The 10,106-nt window shown below is 45.2% G+C and overlaps 1 protein-coding gene across 1 annotated transcript; it reads right to left on the bottom strand.

The window, feature by feature from the left end:
• Window positions 1-327: 327 nt before the first annotated feature.
• Window positions 328-7,231, bottom strand: myclb (MYCL proto-oncogene, bHLH transcription factor b). Its single transcript, XM_056400042.1, has 3 exons — window positions 6,956-7,231; window positions 5,409-6,116; window positions 328-3,712 (listed from the first exon to the last, which is right to left on the bottom strand). The coding sequence occupies exons 2-3, from the start codon at window positions 6,055-6,057 to the stop codon at window positions 2,925-2,927; spliced, it is 1,437 nt and encodes a 478-aa protein (XP_056256017.1). The 5' UTR covers window positions 6,058-6,116; window positions 6,956-7,231; the 3' UTR covers window positions 328-2,924.
• Between the last annotated feature and the right edge of the window lie 2,875 nt (window positions 7,232-10,106).

Here is a 10,106-nt window from a genome sequence, read left to right as displayed (position 1 = left end):
GGGCGGGCTGAAGAATAGTTGGTATTGTTTCTATGGAAACAGAGCTCTGCAATGGTGAGCAAAGATGCTTGTTGCCATGGCAAAGATGCCAGGATGGGTTACCTTGGAGACTGCTCAGAACAAATGGTGGCTGGGGAGAGGGAGATGTGTGTTTACTCATACAGGTGGTTTGTATGGAAAACAAATGAGTGTAATACAATAACAGTGTGATCCAGTTTAAAGCGAGACAATAGATTTGAGTGTAGCTTTATTCAGCTGAAATAATACAAGGCTAGTTGAGGATTCTCCTTGTGCATGTGAAAGGGACCAACAGAGAAGAAAAACAGGTTGTTTATGATGTCAAACCATGAAATTTATTAATTTTATGACTTACTCTTCATACATAGAGGCTTATGAGGTACAGAAAAAACAAAGTGCTGAGACAAGGCTCCAAATCACCATAATTGAACTCCCAAAGTAAGCAAGCAATGTCCACTGCTACCATGACTGTGCCAACCGCAGAGACCAGTGATCAATACAAGTTAAACAAAACAGAAATATGGGGCAAACCACTGCTGTGGGTGCACCCTATTGAAAAACAAACTAAAAATCAGGGCTACTGGTGGTTTGTGCTGAATTCATTTGAGATTTTTTTTAAGACAGAGTAAAAAGGGGAAACATTAATGATATTTGTAAGTATTTCTTTAACCATCACGAATCCTCTGATCAAATCCTCTCTTTTCATCTCTGAGGGTGCTTTCTGAGGTTATATTATACATACAGCATATTATATTACGGGTTTTTCCCCCTCAAGCAGAGTCTATGAGCCTATCACAAGAGCTACAGTTTACTTGGGGGGGGGTTTTCCTGAGTGCTGGTAAAAGCAGGCGATGCTACTCGTGATCAAGTCATTTACAGTACTAGATCCAGGGCTACAGTGTTCTCTGTTGCATGGCTTATGGGACAGTAGGGAGCGCCGGGCTTGCAAAAAAAAAAAAAAAGCAGAGAGAGCCGTAACATTAAGGCTACACACAGCCAGAAGTTTAAAATCGGTAGATCCTCTTAAGCCTCCCCCCCTCCACCCCCACACCTCACGCCAGATTTAAGAGAGTGCTACAGCTACAGTGATTGGATTGAATACAGGAGCTTTCAGGTGCTTTCCACTCCAAAGAGAGGGAGAAAGCAGACCACACATGCCAATTTTCAGCACATAACCACCAATAAAGCCCTGGTGGCTACATAACAAAAAGAATAGTCATTAGCTCACACTGAAACACAACTCGGTAGGAAAATATAGTATAAAACTTTTGTCAACTCTTGACTTGTACAAATAAAGAAACCCCAGACACAGAAAAAGTAATGAAAACAAGTAGGCATTACAAAACAAAAACAAAAAAAAAAAGAAAATGTGTGACAAAGTGGCTAGTGTGATCAATGTTCAGTAAGTGTTTTATTTTGACTCTTTTTCATAATCATTTTATTAACAAAAATAGAAGCTTTGAGTTATCTTTGAAAAGCCAGCAAGCCTGGCCCCGGTTTATCACGCGAGGCCCAACAAGAACTAGGATGAGTATAGTAGACAGCTCTGGTTTTGGTTTGGAAGGGGCTGTACAGTAAGGGAACTATATACATAACATCCAACAGGATAGTCTACATACATTGAAAGGCTTCTATAGGCATTACATGAAATGCAAAAAAAAAAAGTACAAATATAATCAGAGAGCAAGATGAAAGAAATGTACTTTTGGAACTCAGTGGGCAGAAGTTGGCATTTTTTATGACATGACATATAGATTAAATTTGAGCCATTTTATAAGAGTTTCTTTTGGTTAATTAATTGAAGCCGACATTCACATTTTGGCTGGTCTCCATTGCACAACAATATTAGGGAGCGTGAAAGCTTGGTAAAAAACTTTTCTTACTGTTTTTGCAGATTGTTGCTTGAAAATATGATCTATCTCAAAACAATGCCTGCATGGCAACAAATCTTCTCATTTTCTCCAAATAAAATGCTACAAAAAAACAAAACAAAAACAGGCTGTTACTGTGACCAAAGTGCCGGAACATCTCTGATGCAAGAAGAAAACTACAAGTTTATCAGTGAAAACCTGCAGGCACAGAAGTTAAGACTTAACCTGAGCTATTTCAGAGGTGCAGAACATGTTGTGTCCATCCAGTTGTAACATTACTGTTGCATGGCTCAGTACAGTCCAACTACAGCCCGGTGCATCTCCATTATCAGCAAGCATAAAGCTAGAAACTTCTAATGCTGACAGGGAGAGAAAAAAGAACGGGAAACAACAGGGATAGAGGGTAGATGCTACAGACAGCGAGTGAGAAGTAAATGAAAATGGAAAAGAACACACAAAAGAAGTTGTATGCCAAGCGTATGCCAGCATTAGAGAGAAAAAGAAAAAAGCAGAAATTTGAAGGGGGAAAGAAACTCTAGGGGGCTCTTCAGACCGATAGAAAGAGGAGACATCATTGCCGTGCAAGCACATCTATCACAAGGAGACGTCTGACCAGACCATGCAGCAGTTAAACAGCACAGTTGTAGCAGTTCATCAACTAGAAGCTGCTGCTTTCACAGCAGCCTTCCCAGTAGCAAGCAACAGTTTTGAACATTTTTAGCAGGGGGAAACATAACAGTTTGACATATCTGTATTGAGTAACCATGGACATATTCATCTGCCCGTTAGATTCATAAGATCAGTCCCTAGCTTGCTGTCCCGACCGGCTTGTGGCCTTGTCAATCACTCAGAAGCTAATGTGCAAACCACAAAAACAGAAAAAAAAACAAAAAAAAAAAAAACAATCCACCCGCACTATTCCAACGTGACCAACTCAAAGTGAACATTAGTGTCTTTTCTTCTTCATGTAGTCCCATTGAGTTCTGTGAGTGTACGTGTGTGGTGACAGCCGACGCGCCCCCCCCCCTCGGACGCTCAGGATCGTTTGAGCTGTGCCAGCCTCTGCAGCAGCTGCAGCTGCCTGGCTTTCAGCTGCTTCCTCTCCTGAGCCTTCTGCCTCTCGCTGGTGTGCAGCTGCTGCAGGTACTCCGTGGCTCGCGTCAGGATCGCCACCTTTGGAGTCTTGGGGCAGTCCGCTAAGCCCGGGATCTCGTCCCGCAGCGACAGGAAACGGGAGCGAAGGTCGTTCCGCCGCTTGCGCTCCAGGAAGTTGTGCGCCTTGCGTTTGTCTGTGTCCTCGCAGTCGGAGGACTGGGGGCTGGAGAAGTGGGAGAGGGAGTGGGGCTTTGATGGAGAGCTTTGGGAGGAGGAAGAAGAGGAGGAGGAGGGAGGAGACGAAGGCGATGTGGAGGAGGTGGGAGAGGAGGCGCTGAGGTTCGGCGACTCTGACCTGACTCCAGCCACGGTCACATGAGACCTTCTGCTGTCTAAGTTCAGAGGGGCGTGGCCTGGCCGGGGCTGGTGGTAGTGAGAGTTCTGGTGTGGTTGGATCGCCTGGGTGGAGGCCTCCTGCCGGACCCTCTTGCGAGGCGGTTCGGTTGGCGCCGGGAGAGTGTCCGGGGATGGGGCAGCATAGTTGTGCTGCTGTTGGTGGATGGAGATGTGGAAACGCTTCATGCCGGGGTCGAGGGGGTCGGCCCGCACTGTGATGGTCACAGGTTTCCGGCTGTTGACCAGTCGACGAGGCTTACGCTGCTGCTGCTTGTGCTCCACCGTCACCACGTCAATCTCCTCTTCATCGTCATCCTTGTCATCTTCATCATCTGAAGGGGCAAAAAGAAATCCATTACACAAAATGTTTGACTGTAGAAAAGAGAAACATGTGGTTCAGACTGTAAGTGACAGCTGAGGTGAGAGAGACAGAGCTAACCCTCACCCTCTCTGGCCCTGTGACTCCTTAAGCCAATTAAATGCTTCTGTAAAAATGCACTTCGTGCAACCTTATGACACCTGCATGATCTCACACACACACACACACAGTAAAAATACACCCTCTCACTAATGCTGTGAATCGTCACTACATTAGGTCAGCTCCCTGAGTGGAAATTCTCCCTCTCCATTCATGTGGATGGAGTGAGGAAGAGAGGCAGAGACAGGCTGCGTTAAGAAGCACTCAGGTGAAAAATCAGCAATTCTTCAACTTGTTAAAACAGGCTGACTAATATTCAACAGCGCACCGGTCTGAAGACCATTTACTGCTCTATTTACTTGAGTGGAAATGGTGTATTAAACATAAAGGGAAGGCGTCATCGACTTTATTCCCGCCAACTGACTAGACTCTTGGGGAGAATTTCAATTCTCTTGTGAACTGAAACACTTTTTAAGTAATTGCACCTCTGTGGATTCGGCAGCTCACAAAGTAGTAATCTCTACATTAATATCACCGTAGAGAGGGTGGGGGTGTCTGCCTATATTCAACAGCATTTATATGACAAAAGATGACATCTCATATTATCAGGCATACAGAAGAAAAATCCCCCAAGAAGCCCTATCCTATACTGGCTCTTTATTGGAGCTTTATGATCGCTCATTCTCCTCTTCTTTGAGTACACATTATCCCCCTGAAACGGCGCGAAATACTGCCCTAAAAACTCATGTCAAAGAATTCTGCAGGCCTAGCCGACGTCCTAAATGGCTAATCCCGCTCTATTCACAGCCCAGGCTGGCTGGCTGGGACCAAATCCACCCACTGACACAATTGGCGCTGCAGCCTGTTGAGTGGAGGAATGCAGCAACAAGTCCCCTTTGTGACATTCCACACACCATTATGCATGGTCCAAGCTCAACATCACATGGCAGCCTACATACCAAAGTCAATCATATGGGTTCACGGAGGGAATATGAAAGGAAAAAAAAAAAAAAAAAAAAAAAAAAAAAGGTGGTCTGAAGTCAGGGAAAATTTAGGCCAGACATAATAACTAAAGAGGGGGTAGATTTTCCTCTTTTCCTCCCTCCTTTCCCTCCTTGTTACATAAAGTTCCAATAATGTGTAACTCTTTGCTGAATTCATGTCAAACCCGAGCCATGGAGTGCAGGAGAGGATATTGTTATCATAATTCAGACTGGAGGAGCAGGGAGAGGTAGCAGCTGGTCTGCTGGAGCCCCGCCAAGCAGCAGATGTTTCAATGGGCGTGTCACTCTCTGGGCTTGAAGCATGTGTTGCATGCACCAAGGTAACGCAATGCAGTCATCATGTGCCATGCCAACCCCCTTACTGCCAGATAAAGGCTGATCAAAGCTATGTGTTGACTGAATGAGGGAAACAAACGTGGAATTATTAACCCACAGTCACCCTTGCAAAAGAAATTAAATTAAAAAAAAATTATATAAATAATAGCCTACCAGAATAAAAACACAAAGTAGATATCTACCAATCACCAGCACGGACAAACTAGAAGTCAAAGAAAAGCTACAAACACAATTCTTATAGAAAAGTCCTGTGTTGCTTCTGTTACTGACCTGACGAGTCGGTGTGAGACTCTGAACCAGAGGACACTTGTTTCTTGCATCCACCGGTAAGCGGGAAAGTAAGCACCGCAGCGGGGTCCACACAGTCCGTTGCCAAGCCACCGACGGCTGGCGTGTCGGCGGCTGCACACTGCGCCCTCCCCGGGGAAGAAACGGCAGACCCGGCGGCGACTTTAGCGGCAGACGCCCCCGTCCCGGGACAGGAGGCGCAGCGCTCCCCTACAACTCTCTCCAGCTGCTGCCCGGCGGAGAAGCCGCTCCACATGCAGTCTTGGATGATAATGGAGCTCAGGTTCCCGAAGGAGTCGTTGGCCGCGGTCAGCTTGCACGGCAGGTCCTGCTGCTGCTGCTGCTGCTGTTGCTCATCCTCCTGCCCCAAGAACTGAGAGACCCACTCCAGCTTGTCCCCCAGAGACGGGTACAGCAGTCCGACCCTGCCCGACCCTTCTACCGCCCGGATGGGGGACATGGGCGGGGTCGGTACCAGCTCGAATTTCTTCCATATGTCCTCGCTGGGCGCTGTAGACTTGAAGAAATCCTCATCCGGGTCGTGGTCGTCGTAGAAATAATGTTGGTAATGATCGAGGTGGTCCATGTCCCAGTTTTCATAACGAGGCGCGGTGGAGCTTATGCCCGGCATGGGGGCTGCAGGCTGGTGGTGGTGGTGGTGGGGGGTGAATCACTCCCTGTTCCCTCGGTCTGCACAGGGATAGAGCCAATAGTTGTATCAGAGCTGAGCCTTATTCTCATCAAAATAATCACACCCCTGTCTGTGGACATGTTGCCCTCTGCGGGGGGAATGTGCTAATTCTGTGGCCACTAATGCATCAAACTGGACAATTATACAGTTTAATATTGACAATATTTTTTCTGGGGGGGGTTTTACAAACTTAAAACAGGTTTAACAGATGAATTAAACACGTGCGGGAGAACATGGTGTGCCAGCTGAGTCCATGTGAGGTCATTGAGAACCACTGACACCGAAAAGGACATTAATACAAACTATCTTATGCTTAAATACTGAAAAGTTAAAGTTAAACTTCTCCGTGTTGCTGCTGAGAAGTTCCAAGTTTCGCAACAGTGTTTCATTACATAACACCGTTTTAGTAGTATACTGTGACAGGCTGAGAGAGAGAGAGAGAGAGAGGGGAGGGGGTTTATCGGTGGTGGAGGGGAGGGGTGTCCAACTGACTGCTCAGCAGAAAATAGAGTGATTAAATCAGATTGAAATTGATTAATTGGAGAGACAGGTACCCGTCCTGCTTGCCAGTGAACCTGTTCAGACCGAGGAGTAGCATGTAAAGTAGTTTATTTGACTCCTCCTCGGTTCAGCTCCTTATCAAGCTCAAAGAATTCAGCTGCGACTAAAAAAGCGCCGATCGGTTAATTAAGCAGCAGACGCGCTTCAAAGCTCCAAAACCTCCAAACTCCAAAGCGTTCACGTATCAGCTGAAACCGCTGTTCCCGCGCCTGTGTATTCACATCCCGACAAAGTGAAGTTCCCGTGGAATAAATGATAATAACAGTAAGAGTTTTACCTGGTGCTGAGAGTGAAAAACCTGCCCGCGTCTTCATAGATCCGCCGTGCGCAATTTCGAGTGTCCAAAAAAACAACAACAAAAAAAAACCAAAACAACAAGACAAGCAGCGACCACACTGATTCCTTTTGCGACAAAACCTGCTTGAAACGTGAGCTTTCCCGCTGCTCCGTGCGGTGTCGCTTTCAGGTGGTAAACAGTCGCTGAGGCAAATGAGTCCGTTTGGTCGCAGTCCCGCCGCTCAAAGGGCTGGATGGGCGTTCGGCTGTGGTCACTTTCTTTGCAGACTGCTGCACTATATGATCCGGGAGAAGCAGGGTTGGCTGTTATGCATAAAAAGGCGGGTCGTAGTAGAGGAGCCACGCCTGCCGTTTAAAGGCGCAGCACACATGAAAACACACTGAAGCGCTGCAGAGGGACTCTTATGAGAGCAGAGGGTTACATGACACTGATTTCATAAGATGACACTGTTCTGCTTCTGCAATAATTATGCATACATAATAACAAGGTGTGTATGTGTGTGTGAGAGTGTGAGAGTGCAAACATGTGTGCGCATATGCATGAGCACCTGTATGTCATCATCATGCTGCAGGATAAGGGATAATAATGGGGGCATCTTCCACAACAAGAAGAGATACGCATTGCTGATGTGTGTGTGTGTGTGTGTGTGTGTGTGTGTGTGTGTGTGTGTGTGTCACGGTAATTTCATGTGGACATATGGCTGCAGTATCTGGTGTCTTCAATGCATCATAGTCTCTGTAATCAATATCAAGCTTGTGATGTAGAGCCCTCCCTCTGAGAGAGTTAATATAGAAGCAGCACTCAGTCTGCCATGTCATGTGTGCGTGTGTGTGTTTGTGTGTGTGTCTCCTCGACAGCTGCACACACACGCAGACACACACCAACAACTGCTGACACTTGTTTTTCCTGCCATATGAAACCATCTCGCCGCTGCCTTTTTTTGACTCATGAAACTGTGCCACACAAACTTTACCACACTCACTCTGGAGGATGATGATTGGGAAACATCCTTCCTATAACTGCTCCTCTGAAGTTCCCCCTGCAGCTCGGCGGGGAAGCAGACACCGTGAAATCCTTGTCTGTCCAGTTCATCTTCCCATCAAACTCAGACACACACACACACACACACACACACACACACCCTCCTCTTACCCTTAAACCCCATCTTCTGTCACTCATCCTCTATTCTTTCTCTCTGCAGTTTAACTCTTGCCTACTTTTCTCCCAACCCCCATGCGCTTTTATCCTCAGTCACCCCTGATCAAAAAGATCTTGACCCTACATGAAACAGGGAGACTTTAGAGGGTTATATCCTCCATTTCCCAGGAGCTACCCTACAAAGACACAGAACTAACAGACTGGAGAAACAGAAGCGGCAGTCTTTCAGTTTCCCCGTCTGTATCACTTTCTCTCTCAGTTCGTATGGTTCGTGATCTCTCTCTTTCTCCTGGTGCTTTCATCTCATTCCTCTCTGTCTTCTGCCTTGTTACATACTTTGAAAATACTTAATCTTCCGCCCTGCTTTGAATTAATCATCAAAAGTGAATGGGTGCAAGGCTCGGCTCCTTAAAATGCACAAAGAAAATGTCTTTTTAGATAAAATAAGTAGATTAAGTGAGTTTAAGGAGTCCCCCACACTGTTTTAATCATTTACATGTACAACAATTTGCACTTTCCTATTAAATAGCGCCATTTTATTGATATTTAAATGTAAATAAGCATTTACTTGTGATATAGAAAATGTTATATCCATGCAGATCCTTACATGGATGGGATTTAGTGAAGCGCAGAGAGAAATAGCTCATTTACAGTAATTCCCCTATGGATTAGTGAACCTTGTTTGCATGAAAATAGGAGGTGTAACTTGTGATCTGCTGCTGTTTTTTCTCTTACAGTACAGACATGCAAGCAACAGTCTCATAGGATTAGTGAAACACCCATGAGCTACCAATTACGTGATATTTGCTCCAAGAACAGAGAAGAAGACGGTGTTGAGCTGCACCATATTTATATGTGAAAGCATCGGGCTGATGTGCCACAACTTAAAGCAAAAATACTGTATGAACTGAGGCTAACGGAAACTTTTGTTAGCTTATCTTAGCATAAAGGCTCACTGTTTAACGTGGTGTATCTATAAAAGCATTGCGTTGTTTTTCTATCGATTCATCCATTTTCCTCTGCATTATCCGAGGTCCGGTCGCGGTGGCGGCAGGTCAAAGCAAAGTAGTCCAGACGCAGGACTATTTCCTGGCTGTTGTAACCATGTCGTTGCCAAGTGACCAGCATTAATGCCACAAAGTCACTACGCCTGGACAAGAAATAGTCCGAGAGAGACAGTCCAGTCTTTGAGCTAAAGCTTCATATTTACCTCACAGACATGATGAGAGCGGTATCCATGTTCACTTCTAAGTGATTCAGACCAACTTTAACTCTACATGAAAAAATGCAGCTCTCTCATTCATTTCAATGAATGGGTTATTTTGTAACATGTACCCTGTGTTTTCTGTTTTCCCCATGATTGTCGTGACATAATATAAAACAACTGCTCTAATCATTTTAAATAATTATTAAGTGTAACATGCTGTCTCACAGATTTATAAAGCATCGTGCAGTTTTTCACAGATGTGTTACTCAAACTGGCCCGTCTGGATCGCATTTCATGTCAATTTTCAATGTATTTCCCAAAATATGGAGCTATATCTTTAACAGACCGTGATGATAAAACTTCTCTTCATCATCCATGACCTCACTGTCCGGTTTGAACCTTCGTCACCACTCTCAGCTTTCTTCATCCATTGTCCTCTCACATTTTTCATCCCCTGATATCTCAGGGGAATAAAAGGTGGGGCGGCTCAGTTTGTCAGTGCGAAGTTAAGAGTTTGAAGCTTTCTCCCTTTAAAGTCAAAGATTGTAACACTTGTGTAAAACCTTTCGCTGTGTTTCTTTCCCAGCAGCCTTTGGTATAACATGGTGTGTGTTTTAAGCGCATTCCATTTTGATGCAATGTGGTTGCTTCTAATAATTCGATTAGATCTGATTAAATGAATCTGTAATGATCCCCACGGGACAGCAGCAGCAGCAGCAGCAAAGTGCAGGATATGAATTTATCATACACAATACTGCAGATAAT

This window comes from Seriola aureovittata, chromosome 16 (assembly GCF_021018895.1).
Source record: "Seriola aureovittata isolate HTS-2021-v1 ecotype China chromosome 16, ASM2101889v1, whole genome shotgun sequence".
Lineage (NCBI taxonomy): Eukaryota > Metazoa > Chordata > Actinopteri > Carangiformes > Carangidae > Seriola > Seriola aureovittata.
Note: the sequence above shows the minus strand (reverse complement) of the source record. Positions and strands in the feature narration are given on the sequence as shown.